Source organism: Antedon bifida, chromosome 1 (genome assembly GCF_963402885.1).
Source record: "Antedon bifida chromosome 1, ecAntBifi1.1, whole genome shotgun sequence".
In the NCBI taxonomy this organism is placed as follows: Eukaryota; Metazoa; Echinodermata; class Crinoidea; order Comatulida; family Antedonidae; genus Antedon; species Antedon bifida.
The window spans coordinates 20446867-20463023 of NC_136226.1; the positions used below are offsets into that span (position 1 = coordinate 20446867).

Genomic DNA, 16157 nt, shown 5'->3' on the forward strand with positions numbered 1-16157 from the left:
TACTGTAATTAATATATTATATAATATAGAGAATATACGTCTGTCGTGTCTTTTATTATGCAAACAATTACGTAAAATTATTATTACCGTATATTTCGGTGTATAAGTCGCACTTTTGACACGCAAATTTGACCTCTAAATTAAGGGTGTGTCTTATACACCGAACATAAATGCCTCACCACACAGATTGTACATATCGTCACCTCGTTGGCTAGGCCTGAGTAGGCTTGGCCTAGCTACAGTGTACTAACGTAACAGCAACCTGCTTCTGCCTAGTTTTCAAGGCATTTTAGCGTGATATTATACTAAATATGATGAAAAGATTTGTTCATTATGGAGCTGTTTTAGGCGCTCCGATAAAATTTCATTTGTAAACATTTACGATTGGAATAGGCCTAGTATTTATTTATAGTTATACGCACGACCGCCGTACCCCCAGCGCAAGCCCTTCTTGGCGGCCACATGGTGTACGGTATTCAACTAGTATATTCTCCAGTTGATTATAGCATGGACCTAGCGTACACACTTTTTCGGATAAATAGATACTAATCGAATACGATTGTCCGTGAAAACGTGCGCCCTCTCGAAAAGATCGAGCGAGGCTAGCCCACACACGTGCGTGTTACACACACGGTCATGCACTCGATGTTGCGGGTGCGAAACTCATGAATAACAAGTTAGAAAGAACTTGAGGCTGGGCGCTGCCGAACCTAGGTAAGAAAAAACCTAAATAAAGGATGCCGTTATAAATATATTATTACAATAATATTGATTACAATTTAAAAAAACATTGTTTTGATGAAATATAGATGAAATCGGTCGCATTTGAAATCGGTCGCGATAAAATCAACTTCCGGTATTTTGTATGGCGCGCCGCTAGAGCTATACTTTTGATGATATCGGTCGCGTTTGAAATCGGAAGCGCTATTTTGTATGGATCGAGCGGGATGCATGCATGCTAGAGCGGGATATACATTTTTTGTTTATATAGATTTAATTGATATTTTTTAGAAACTAGATTATTTATGTGGATATTTTTTACTTGGTAAAATAAATATTAATATTATCAATCATTAAATTAATTTTTTTTTGTATTTCACAGGTCTCGGAGAAGGACTGTGTCTTTTCAAAATGGCCATTTCTAAACACGTTTAAATATTATATTAGGCATAATGTTATATTAGGCATATAATAATTTACCTCTATTTATATGTACTGTAATTAATATATTATATAATATAGAGAATATACGTCTGTCGTGTCTTTTATTATGCAAACAATTACGTAAAATTATTATTACCGTATATTTCGGTGTATAAGTCGCACTTTTGACACGCAAATTTGACCTCTAAATTAAGGGTGTGTCTTATACACCGAACATAAATGCCTCACCACACAGATTGTACATATCGTCACCTCGTTGGCTAGGCCTGAGTAGGCTTGGCCTAGCTACAGTGTACTAACGTAACAGCAACCTGCTTCTGCCTAGTTTTCAAGGCATTTTAGCGTGATATTATACTAAATATGATGAAAAGATTTGTTCATTATGGAGCTGTTTTAGGCGCTCCGATAAAATTTCATTTGTAAACATTTACGATTGGAATAGGCCTAGTATTTATTTATAGTTATACGCACGACCGCCGTACCCCCAGCGCAAGCCCTTCTTGGCGGCCACATGGTGTACGGTATTCAACTAGTATATTCTCCAGTTGATTATAGCATGGACCTAGCGTACACACTTTTTCGGATAAATAGATACTAATCGAATACGATTGTCCGTGAAAACGTGCGCCCTCTCGAAAAGATCGAGCGAGGCTAGCCCACACACGTGCGTGTTACACACACGGTCATGCACTCGATGTTGCGGGTGCGAAACTCATGAATAACAAGTTAGAAAGAACTTGAGGCTGGGCGCTGCCGAACCTAGGTAAGAAAAAACCTAAATAAAGGATGCCGTTATAAATATATTATTACAATAATATTGATTACAATTTAAAAAAACATTGTTTTGATGAAATATAAAGTGCATCTTATACATCGACGATATAAAAAATACTGATATTTTACTCTCAGTTAGGGAGTGCGTCTTATACACAGGTGTGACTTATACACCGAAATATACGGTACTCTAAATTATGTAAAAACGAAATTTATCGGGATGTACGAAAAAGTGGTGTTAAATCAATGTGTTCGAATAGGACAAGATGGCCGACCAAACTTTGTTTGTCCCCAGTGCAGTCGGTAGCCAGGAAACGTGACGTCACACTTTTCTCCCTATTGTGTATAGGAACATACTGAAAAAAACATAATAATGTCATTGCAGTCACACCCATTTTTATGTAACTATGTAGCATTTTTTGTATTTTTACAGAACCCAAAAAAGTATATTTTTATCTTGATACACAGAAACGTCATGGCACGAATTCTAACCGGTGAAGCTCTTGAATGTCTTATACATGAATGTGCTGAACATATGCTAGATGATCCTGATATAAAGTCATTAATGGAGGAATTGGACAATGGAATCTCTAAACTATTTTATGGTAATTATTAGTCAGGTTAAAAGATATCATAAAATATTGTTCCGTGTGCAATTTGTGATGAAAGGTTTTTTTTATCTTTTGTTGTGTGAACCACCACCTTTATTCTTTCATATCATTATTAAATACATTACAAATAATCAGTAATATCTGTCTTCATATGTTCTTTCTTTAATTATATTGTTTTCTCCTTTTTTCCCCGTTAGTTTCTTACATTTTTTTTTTGTATTAAACTATTATTCTGCTCGAAAACAAAAACAAAAATTTAATAATTTTTGTAAATTTTAGTTTTTCACATATTGTTTCCAATATTATCCTCTTGTTTTCATGGGTTTCTTATATTTGTTCACATTGTACACACACACACACACCCACAAATACACATATATATATATACACCGTATTGTTTCATACACTGTTAAATTATACCCATTTATATACATCTAATAGACATTATATACAAAGATATAAAACAACGTCAAAACAAATACATCATACATGATATATTTTATATTCATAAAAATTAATTAGGTAACACTTTTAACATTATATGAGCGTTAGTTTGTTCAGATCTTTAACAATAGACTTAAATAGAATCCAAGAGTTTTTACACACTGGTTTGTTTAATTCAGTTAAAATCTTAATGTTATTGAGAAGACAGCAATTGAACATAAGTCATTTTTGTATACACAATCAGACCCTAAAAGAAGTTCTCTAAAAGAGCTTCTGCCATTGTCAATATTTTAAAAAATGTTATCTATATTTTTCCATAAAGTGTTATTTCGTATGCATTCAAAAAACATGTGTATTTCGTCTTCAATTACCCCACATAAGTCACATTTATTATTCATTTTAACATTCCACTTTTGAAGCCGTTGATTAGTAGGAACAATTTTGTTCAACAGCTTGTAATTTAGTTGTGCATATTTTTGTTTTTTTCACTCCAATTTATATTTTTAGTGTTAAAGGCCATATTCCATTTGCCCATTACATGCGGAGGAATATTTTTGTTTTCAGCTTACATGCGTCATTAGTTATGATGCACTCATCTTTAATATTTGTAGGCACGTTCTTGTTGTGATTTTTAATTATATTAATCCAATCTTTTGGAATGGCATCAACTAAGGAAGCATATTCCATGAGCCAGTTTATTTTATTATATAGTGTTTCAAGGATTTCATTAGATGTTTTCAAACGGTTAAAATTAATTATATCAAATATTTTTTAAAATCCTGAATCAAATCAATTTTTATAAAACAAAGACTTTTTTTGTATACAATATATTTGTTTCCCCACAAACTTTGATTAACAACTTCTTCAGAAGTATTAATTTCATGGCAACAGTTTTTGTTGAATTCAGTACAACATTGTATCACCTTTAAATAAAAAGGAGGAATGTTTTTCAAATTAATGCAATTTGCCAGGTTAATATTTGACATACTAAAGATCAATCTTTCATTTCCAAACTTATTTATATAATATGTTGGTAATAGCTTCCATCCCACATGCTTTCTATATATTCTACATCCTCGCCCATGCAACTTTGAGCGCTTTGACCTGTAATGCAAAATCCGGCATATTAATACCTCCATCTTTTAGCTTGCCAATTAATGTCTTTCTTTTAATTTTTTCCCCTTTTCCATTCCATAGGAAATCGTATGTCAGTTTATTCACCTGTAAAATAACATAATTTGGTACATCAATTATAGAAGCGTTATAAATTAGTTAGACCAAGACTCTTTAAAATTGTAACTTTTCCAAAATATGTAAGGTTTTTTTAGGTGATCATTTAGAATAAAATGATCACCTATTGTTATTGTATCAAATCTTTATTAGGTGATCATTTAGAATAAAATGATCACCTATTGTTATTGTATCAAATCTTTATTAGGTGATCATTTAGAATAAAATGATCACCTATTGTTATTGTACAAAATCTTTATTGTTGTTTTTTTTATTATTATTCTTCTTTCTGTACACTTTTGTGTAACAATTATCTCAATAAGTTGAATAGCAATGATCACAAATTTTTCACAATGTCTTTTAAATACTTTAACTTAACCATAATAAGCTTTTCAGCGTGATCACTCAACCGTGACGTCATTAATACGCGATTTTGTGAAATCACACTATCAATCATATCTCCATAACTCTTTATCACATATCAATAAAATTCACTAGACGTAAACTTCAGGTGAAGGGTAAATATATTAACAAATAAAAACTTATGTGTTTCAAGGTCATGCACGTGAAATTGCACGTTAAAAATTTAAAAAGCTCCAAATTAAGTTTTGATTATTTTAGAGCATGAATTAGGCCATTTGCGTGTTTAAAAAAATTACTGCGCAAAAACACGTTTTTGCGCACGCAAATTTCAAAAAGCGTATAAAATTAAATTTGATGTATAAATCACATTCTAATCACAATCCTTAGTACATGCACCGATTTTGAGTCCATTCGGACTAAAAATAACGCTATACGAGCATGTTAAAAATGACAAAATGCGCACATTAATTTCACAAAAGTTCTGATAATGGTGAAAAATAGGTCTTTTTTAAAATGAAAATAACTCTTCAGAATGCAAGATGACCCCCAATTTTTTTATCTTATTCGGGAAGCCATTGAGTTGTAGATATGAATTCATGTACACATTTGACGTACAAAATGTTGTGACGTCATCAAATGGCCACTTGAATTTAGAATTAAGTTTTTTTCTCTTTTGTCATATAATTATCACATTCAATAGAACGCATCTCTGTTATTTTGTTCCTGATTTTCGCTCAAATTTTAGTATGTGATTTCTCAATTAATTGGCTTTCTCATGACTTGCCACTATTTTCATTTTAATGACGTCATCCTGCGTAAAACCTTCAATAACGTAGGTCGTGTAATTTCAACTTCGCCGTGAATTTAAATATCTTACAGCTCTTCAGAATTGAAGGTTACCTTGGTTATTATAATTTCTTATGAAAGCTGATGAAATGTAGATATGAATTCATATAAAAATCAAGCCTATCGGATGTTGTGACGTTAACATATGGCCAGATGAAGTTAAAAAGTAGTTTTTTCATCTTTTTCGTCAAAGTTATACAAATTTCAAAGAGCGCGCACAGCGCTTCTACGTGCCAGATTCTCTTCAAATTCTTATTTTTATTTGCTCAATTCATAATCTTTCGAAATTGCCATCTTTGAATTTATTTTGATAATTCCATCATACCAAAAAATTAGAACATGATATGTGTCCCATGATTTCAACTATGCTACACTGTATATAGATATACAGTATATACTGTACATATTGTATATGGCATATAATAGGCACAACTCAGCACTATAAGCGTATAATAGGATGGTATACATCAACATTTTCTGATCGTATGTTAACGTACGTGCATGTTTAAAAAAAATTAATTTCAGTAAAATGATAAAAATGATCACCTATAATTCGTCAAAGTGACGAATTAAATTCTAGTTCTTCTTCTTATTCTTATTATTTATTTCTCTCTGTACAAATTTGTGTAACAATTATCTCAAAAAGTTAAATGTCAATGATCACAAATTTTTCACAATGTCTTTTAAATACTTTAACTTAACCATAATAAGCTTTTCAGTGTGATCACTCAACTGTGACGTCATTAATACGCGATTTTGTGAAATCACATTATCAATCATATCTCCATAATTCATTATCACATATTAATGAAATTCACTACACGTAAACTTCAGGTCAAGGGTAAAAATATTAGCAAATAAAAACTCGCGCGTTTCAAGGTCATGCGCGTGGAATCGCGCGTTAAAATTTTAAAAAGCTCAAAATTAAGTTTTGATCAATTTAGAGCATGAAATAGGCCATTTGCGTGTTTTAAAAAATTACTGCGCAAAAACATGTTTTTGCGCACGGGATTTTTAAAAAGCGTAAAAAATAAAATTTGATGTACACATCACATTCTACTCATAATCCTTAGTACATTCTCCGACTTTGAGTCCATTCAGACTTAAAATAACGCTATACGAGCACGTTAAAAATGACAAAATGCGCACATTAATTGTACAAAAGTGCTAAAAATGGTAAAAAGTAGGGCCTTTTTAAAATGAATATAACTCTTCAGAATGGAAGATGACCCCCAATTTTTTTAACTTAATATGGAAGCAAATGAGTTGTAGATATAAATGTATATACACATTAGACGTACAAAATGATATGACGTCATCAAAAGGCCACTTGAATTTAAAAATTAGTAATTTTTATCTTTTTGTGTGGGTTATCACATTCAATAGAGCGCATCTCCGTTATTTGAACCAAATTTTTGCACAAATTTTAGTATGTGCTTGCTCAATTAATTATCTTTCTCATGAGTTGTCAACATTTTTATTTTGATGACGTCATCACGCGTAAAAACTTAAAAAACCAAGGTCGTGTATTTTCAGCTACACCATACATTTGAATATCTTACAGCTCTTCAGAATTAAAGGTGACCTTGAAGATTATAATTTATTATAAAAGCTGATGAAATGTAGATATGAATTCATATAAAAATTAGGCCTATCGGATGTTGTGACATTATGAAATGGTCAGTTGAAGTTAAAAAGTAGTTTTTTTCTCTCTTTCGTCAAATGTATACAAATTTCAAAGAGCGCGCATTGCGCTTCTACGTGTCAAATTCTCTTCCAATCCGTATATTTATTTGCTCAATTCATTATCTTTCGAAATTGTCATCTTCGAGTTTATTATGATAATTCCATCATACCAACAAATTAGAACATGATGTGGGTCCCGTAATTTCACCTATGCTACACTGTATATAGATATACAGTATATACTGTATTGTATATAACACATAATAGGTACAACTCAGCACTATAAGTGTATATGCATCATGTCATAGGATGGCGTACATTTACGATCGCATGTTAACGTACATGCATGTTTAAAAAATGTTAATTTCATTAAAATGATGAAAATGATCACCTATAATTCGTCAAAGTGACGAATTAAATTCTAGTTTTTTGGTTATCCGCAACGAAGTTGCAGGATAACCTCTTGTGATTGTTCAACATCTTTTTAGTTATCCGCACTATGGCGGATAACTCCTTGTAACTGTCCTGTTTCATCATCTTTTTTTTTTTTTTTTTTTTTTTCTGTATTATTCTTCTTTCTTTCTGTCATTTTTGTGCAGAGCGTATCTCTAAAACGTGTAAAGTTAACATTTTATAACTTTGTCAACATATGGGCAATCACATGAAGTTGTGCTTTCCTATAATTGAATGACGTCAGAGTTGCGCAACATGACTTACGCGCGTTTTTATGAATTTTGCGTATTTAACATAGATCGAAAACCATATAACAATTTAAATTGAAACTTAGCAAAAGTCTAATTTATATCGTGCGCTAACTTTTTGTGCCCTAAAAATGGCATGTTTTACACGAAGTTACGCGCGCACGCGCGTTTAAAATTTTGCAATGCGAAAAATCAATTTCTAATCAACTTTATACGCGTTTCATGTCATTTTGAGCATGTCAAAAATTCCCGCACGTGCGCAAATTTTTACGCGCGTGGTGCACACGTAGCGTTAAAAACGTCATTTTTTCGAGTGATTTATGTTTTTCCAGCCTTTTCTAGTAATTTTACCAACTTTTAAATAATTTCGACTTCAAATTACGTCATACGAGCACGTAGAATATGATAATTTGCGCGCTTTTTTGATGAAAAACTTCAAAAATTCGTCAAAATTAAGCCTTTTTTTAAACAATCGTAGTTTCTAAACTAAACGGTAAAAATTATTTTTATTACAAATTCTGGAAGTTGATGAGTTGTAGATATCAGATCATGCATTAATATGGCTAACCGGACATTGTGACGTCATCGTATGGCCACGCGAATATGAAATTTAGGATTTTTGTATCTTTCGTCATAACTCCTCACATTTAATAGAGGGCATCTCCACTTATCCGTTTTCCATTTTCACCCCGATTTTGATATTGTCTAGGTCAATCAACTATCTTTAGCATGAGTTGAAAATATTTTAATTTTTATGACGTCATCATGCCTAAAAATTTAAATTACGTGTGGCATTAATTTCATCTTTACAGTAAATTTCAATCTGTTATAGCTCGTAAGAATAAAATGTGATAATCACGATTAAAACGTTTTCTTGAAGCTATTGGATTGTAGATACAAAATCATGTGAAAATTTTGCCAATCGGATGTGGTGATGTCATCATATGGCCAGTTAAATAAAAAAAGTCGTATTTTCATCTTTTGCGTCATAGTTCATTACATTTAAAAGAGCGCTCATTAATATTTCATGTATTCAAATTTCTTCTACACGTTAATATGTTGTTGCTGAGATAATTTCCTTCCAAAATTGCTACCTTCGCGTTTCATTTTAAAACCATCAACATGTTAAAAATTGCAATAAAGAGCGGGTCCCGTAATTTCCCCTATTCTACACTGTATGTGATATGTATACAGATTACACTGTGTATACTATATATGAATCAAAATAGAATTCAGCAATAACAAAGTCTTCAGTTCAGGTCATAATGCCATAATCTTTTTCCGTGTGCAATATTCCAACGTATGACTTTCATGTGGCGTTTGTCGTGCGGATAACTAACTCGTCAAAGTGACGAGTTTCATGTCTAGTTCTTGATCTTCTTTCTTTCTGTATGATTTTTGTGGAACGCTTTTCTCTAAAACTTGCAAACATAACATTTTTTTAACTATGTTGACATTTTGACATTTATGTAACGTCGTCAAGCGAAGCTTTTCATGATGCTTACAATTGCGCAACGTGACGTACGCGCGATTTAACGATTTTCTCGTATTTAACATAGCTCGACAACCAAATAACATTTCAACTTGAAACTTTGCAAAAGTTTAATTTATATTATGCGCTAACTTTCTGTGGAAAAAAAATTGCGTGTTTTACACAAAGTTACGCGCGCACGCGCATTTAAAATTTCAAAATGCGCAAAATTTATTTATAATCAACTTTCTACGCGTTTCATGTCGTTTTAAGCATGTCAAAAATTCCCACGCGTGCGCACATTTTTACGTGTGCGGTGCGCACGTAGCATTGAAAACGTATTTTTTTCGCGTGATTTATGTTTTTCCAGCCTTTTCTAGTAATTTTACCAAATTTTAAACATTTTCGACTTAAAGATACGTCATACGAGCACGTCGAATTGGACAATTTGCGGGCGTTTTTTATGAAAAGGTTAAAAAATTCGTTTAAAATATGCCTTTTTTTAAACAGTCGTAATTTCTAAACTAGACGGTCAACTTTTTGTGGATGGCATATTCTGGAAGTAGATGAGTTGTAGATATCGTATCAGGTATTAATATGGCTAACCGGACATTGTGACGTCATCGTATGGCCACGCGAATATAAAATTTAGGATTTTTGTATCTTTCGTCATAGCTCACCACATTGAATAGAGCGCATCTCCACTTATCCGTTTTCCATTTTCACCCCGATTTTGATATTGTCTAGGTCAATCAACTATCTTTCGCAGGAGTTAAAAATATTTTAATTTTTTTGACGTCATCATGCCTAAAAATTTAAATCACGTGTGGCATTAATTTCATCTTTACAGTAAATTTTAATCTGTTATAGCTCGTAAGAATAAAATGTGATAATCACGATTAAAACTTTTTCTGGAAGCTATTGGATTGTAGATACGAAACTATGTAAAAATGTTGCCAATCGGATGTTGTGACGTCATCATATGGCCAGTTAAATAAAAAAGGTCGTATTTTCATCTTTTGCGTCATAATTCATTACATTTAAAAGAGCGCGCATCAATATTTCACGTATTCAAATTTCTTCTACACGCTAATACGTTGTTGCTGAGATAATTTCCTTTCGGAAATGCTACCTTCGCGTTTCATTTTAAAACCGTCAACATGTTAAAAATTGCAATAAATATCGGGTCCCGTAATTTCACCTATTCTACACTGTATGTGATATGGATACAGATTATACTGTGTATACTATATATGAATTTAAATAATAAAATTCAGTAATAACAACATATCATATTCTTCAGTTCAGGTCATAATGCCAACGTGAACACTTCCTTTTGTCCTCAACCTATCCCCTATGTTAATGTTGCACCACTTGCGCGGCGGATAACCAAACTCGTCAAAGTGACGAGTTACATGTCTAGTCTTTTTATTGTTTCTGTACACTATTTTGTGTAACAATTATCTCAAAAAATTTAATGTCAATGATTACCAAAATTTCAGAATATCTTTCAAATAATATAACTTAATCCTAATAAGCTTTCCAGCGTGATCACTCATCCGTGACGTCATTTATACGCCATTTTGTGAAATCACATTATCAATCATATCTCCATAATTCATTATCACATATTAATGAAATTCACTACACATAAACTTCAGGCCAAGGCTAAAAATATTACCAAATAAAAAGTTGCGCGTTTCAAGGTCATGCACGTGAAATCGCGCGTTAAAAATTTAGAACGCTCAAAATTAAGTTTTGATCAATTTAGAGCATGAATTAGGCCATTTGCGCGTTTCAAAAAATTACTGCGCAAAAACGCGTTTTTGCGCACGCGATTCTTAGAAAGCGTAAAAAAATAAAATTTGATGTATAAATTACAATCTACTCACAATTCTTAGTACAATCACCGATTTTGAGTCCATTCCGACTTAAGATAACGCTATACGAGCACGTTAAAAATGACAAAATGCGCAAATTAATTGCATCAAAGTGCTGAAAATGGTGAAAAATAAGGCATTTTTAAAATGAAAATAACTCTTCAGAATGCAAGATGACCCCCAATTTTTTTAACTTATTCGGGAAGCCATTGAGTTGTACATATGAATTCATGTACACATTTGACGTACAAAATGTTGTGACGTCATCAAATGGCCACTTGAATTTAAAATTAAGTTTTTTTTCTCTTTTGTCATATTTTATCACATTCAATAGAACGCATCTCTAATAATTTGTGCCTGATTTTCGCTCAAATTTTAGTATGTGATTGCTCAATTAATTGACTTTCTCATGACCTGCCACTATTTTTATTTTGATGACGTCATCACGCGTAAAAACTTGAATAACGTAGGTCGTGTAATTTCACCTTCGCCGTAAATTTGAATATCTTACAGCTCTTTAGAATTAAAGGTTACCTTGATAATTATAATTTATTATGAAAGCTGATGAAATGTAGATATGAATTCATATAAAAATTAAGCCTATCGGATGTTGTGACGTTAACATATGGCCAGTTGAAGTTAAAAAGTAGTTTTTTCATCTTTTTCGTCAAAGTTATACAAATTTCAAAGAGCGCGCACAGCGCTTCTACGTGCCAAATTCTCTTCCAATTCTTATATTTATTTGCTCAATTCATTATCTTTCGAAATTGTCATCTTCGAGTTTATTTTGATAATTCCATCATACCAAAAAATTAGAACATGATGTGTGTCCCGTAATTTCACCTATGCTACACTGTATATAGATACATTATATACTGTACATATTGTATATGGCATATATTAGGCACAACTTAGCACTAAAGCGTATAATAGGATGGCATACATCAACATTTTCTGATCGTATGTTAACGTACGTGCAAAAAAATTATTTCGGTAAAATGATAAAAATGATCACCTATAATTCGTCAAAGTGACGAATTAAATTCTAGTTTTTATTTTCTTTTTTTATACTTTTTATATGTTTTTTTGTACCGTTATTTTTCTCTAACACAAGGAAATACTTAGTACTCCGTTCACCTTCTTCCATCCATTGCACTTGTGAACGTATGTATGCACCCTTCGCCTCCTTTTCATAAATTTTTTCTAGAAGTTTAGTTTTTTCTTCAATTTCAGTCAGAATACATTCATTTTCATGAGTGCAAGTCTGGTCAATTGCTTCATTTAGAAGTTTTAATTGTTTCTGAAGTTTTTCCTTTTTTAAAATTTTTTCTTTTTATTGTTTTACTGTAAAAAATCAAAAAGTCTTTAACCTTGACTTTTATAAGTTCCCAAATTAAATCAGGGCTATTGTTACTTTCGTTGTATTTGGTATTACAACTAATTTCCCTAATAATGGTCTTGATAATCCACATTTTTCAGCAAATCATTATTAAGCTTCCAATAGCTAGGATCCCTTTTAGATTGATGTAACTGAGATAACTTTTTTTGTCTTTAAATGGTTAAAAATGTGAAAAATAAGGCGATTCTAATAATTTTAGCAGCCCGCTATAAATCCCAACATGCATTGCGCGCGGATTGATATTTTTGTTTTTCTCAAAACAAATAGAAGACTCCCTAACTTTTCAGATAAAATACTGGGTTTCTCCCAATTTGTATCAACGGAGTCTGTCAAAAACAGAAAGATAATTAATAGTCTGGTGGCAGGAGGGGGGATATCACCACCCGAAAGGGGACAAATTGCCATCCAACTTTTCTAGACCAGAATTTTCCGTAGATTACGAATATGGAAGGTAATCGATCAGGATAGGAAGCGTTTTCGAGATATAAGGGGTCAAAGTTCAAAATTGACCAATATAAAAACATGCTATATCTCTGGAAATTCTGGACGTAGTGAGATAATTTTGGTGCCAAGTTGTTCACAATGTATATGTTTATATTAGCTCTAACAGAACTTTCTTTGTAAAATTGACTGGAAACCCCATTGTTAGCAATTTTGACCTTTGACCTCTTTTTGCTATATCTAAGTAACGGCAGGTCGGAGAGAATTAAAAATAGGAGCAAATTGTTCCCAAGATATACATTTATATTCAGTGTAAAAGATGATATTGCTTGAAAATGACCGGAAGTGTGGTTATTAACCTTTGACATAATTGAATAAGGTTATAAAAACATAAATTAATAAATATTTGTCGTAAGGAGCCAATTTTGGTATCAAATTGTTCACAATATATATGTTTATACTTGCCATAATGCAAAATTTTTTTCGTAAGTGACTGAAACACCTAATTTTCTGTAATGTTAACCTTTGACCTGTTTTTCTCATCTAAATAACGACATGGCATAGAGATTTCTAACGGCAAATTGTTTATAATAGATATTTTTATTCAATCTTTTTATACTGTTTGAAAAATACAAGTGTGATTATTGCTTTGAAATCCTGTACATAATAGCCTATCAGGGCGGATTTAATTCAAAGAGGTGTGGAAGGGGAATTATACTATTACTATACAGTACAATGTCTTTCAGAAATATTTGAGCAATTTCAATCAGGTATCCATGTATCTCCAATAAACGGAATGTACGGCTCATAGAGAATTCAGAAGTTAACCTTGGTTCATTTTGGCAAATCCATATGGGTTCCTTTGAGAGTGCACAGACATGCTTTTCCCATGCCTTAATATTGGAACCTACAGTTTTAGTTACCCGATATATTTCTAACAGATTAACTTATGTAGCCAAATGCATTGATCCGGTACAGGGGCCAAATGTAGAACTGAGCATACAGTAGAGAACCACAGAAGGGTCTAAATAGATGACCTGCTGTTGTTTCATTTTAGGCAAAATCCAAATCGGTTCCTTAAGGATCGAGAGTGCACAGGCAGCTTTATTCCATGTGCCTGTCTATATAAACCCACATTGTCACCCCTTATATTTCCATTAGGAGGCCTAATGTCCATGGATGAACGGCCTTTGGGTTAATTTGGGCAAATCCATAAGTGTTCCTTAAGGATCGAGAGTGCAAGGCAGCTTTATTCCATGGGCCCCGTCTGTCTATTATGAACCCACAGTGTCATCCCTTATATGTCCATTATGGGGCTTAATGTCCATCCATGGAGGACCAGCCTTTGGGGGTTAATAATTGGGCAAATCCATAAGTGCTCCTTAAGGATCGAGAGTGCACAGGCAGCTTTATTCCATGGGCCCCGCCTGTCTATATGAACCCACAGTGTCACCCATTATATTTCCATTATGGGGCTTAATGTCCATCCATGGAGGACCGGCCCTTGGGTTAATTTGGGCAAATCTATAAATGTTCCTTAAGGATCGAGAGTGCACAGGCAGCTTTATTCCATGGTTCTGCCTTTCTATATAAACCCACAGTGTCACCCATTATATTTCCATTATGGGGCTTAATGTCCATGGAGGACCGGCCCTTGGGTTAATTTGGGCAAATCCATAAATTTTCCTTAAGGATCGAGAGTGCGCAGGCAGCTTTATTCCATGGGCCGCGCCTGTCTATATGAACTCACAGTGTATTTCCATTATGGGGCTTAATGTCCATCCATGGAGAACGACCGGCCCTTGGGTTAATTTGGGCAAATCCATAAAATGTTCCTTATGGATGATCGAGGGTGCACAGGGATATTTATTATATCTCTATGAACCCACATTTTCACCCCACATACATTATTTCCAATATAGGGTCTCTTATAGCCCCACGTACAGAACCCGAAAGGTCCATGAAGGATCGGCCCTTGGGTTCATTTGGGCAAATCCATAAATGTTATTTAAAGATTGAGGGTGCACATTTAGTTTTATTCCATAGTTCATCTATGAACTATTTACCTCATATTAATTTCTAATACAGGGCACATATGTAGCACACCACATAGAGATCCCAAAAGGGTTCATTCTGGCAAATCCATATGGGTTATTTTAGAATCCTTTGTGTACAGGAAACTCTTTCCTGTATGGGCCAAACTATCTGTGGCTATATAAAAATTGTGGTATGTCTGTGTAGTGAGTTGTGGATTAAGATTGGCCACCTGGATCTGCATATGCCCTATCCTGTACGAATTGGTATTCTCTGGTTCTGATGAATAGTAGTTTATTTTCCAAAAACGAATATTGTAGCCCTAATAAATGCAACTGTATAGTGGCAAATCATTGAAGGTCTGCGTAACATTTTAACATCATAACATTTTAACCGTCATAATATTAATTTCATTATTTATTTTACAGTATTATATTAATACATTTAAAATAATGCGCACTTTGAAAAAATATAAAAATACCATAACTTCACTGATCAAATAACGTGACTACATTTATGAACATCGATATCATAGTTTGAATAACTTTGCATTATTTAGTATATCAATTGTTCAAATGTTTACCTTTGACCTATGTGAACTTGTGTAATGATAAATGTGCTCTTTTGATTGTGTATGATTGATAGATGTCTTAACAGAATGATAAAACATAACATTTTGTCTTAAATGTTTGGTTTTATATGCAAATTGTGTGATTGGTCAATATTGACATTTGACCTTTAATTGCAAAGTATTTGTTTTATAAGGCGACTGAATAACACCATACGATACCTATAACCATACAAATGTATTAAAAGACCAAATTGAAATTTAATAAATTGGTTATAATACATGTATATAATACATTGTTATAATTGGTCAATTTTGAACTTTGACCCCTTATCTCTTCCTATTCGCTTCCTATCCTGATCGAAGTCTGATTTGATTAAATACAGTATTATAATTATATTAATCAAAATTATAATGAAATAACATAACTTTACTAATAAAATAATTTGATTACTTGTAAAACCATCAATATCATAGTTTGGACAACTTTGCATTTATTTGTTAACTAATACGCGTATTAAAATGTTGACCTTTGACCTTATGTC

General features: G+C 32.7%; 1 protein-coding gene across 2 annotated transcripts in view; it reads left to right on the forward strand.

Moving 5' to 3' along the window:
* LOC144844447 (histone-lysine N-methyltransferase SETDB1-like) overlaps window positions 1-16157 on the forward strand; it is a 258872-nt gene that overhangs the window by 724 nt on the left and 241991 nt on the right. For both annotated transcript variants that reach the window (XM_078701370.1, XM_078701379.1), the window contains exon 2: window positions 2407-2543. In XM_078701370.1, the coding sequence (XP_078557496.1) occupies window positions 2414-2543 (130 nt within the window). In that variant the 5' untranslated portion in view covers window positions 2407-2413. The remainder of the gene's footprint in view (window positions 1-2406; window positions 2544-16157) is intronic.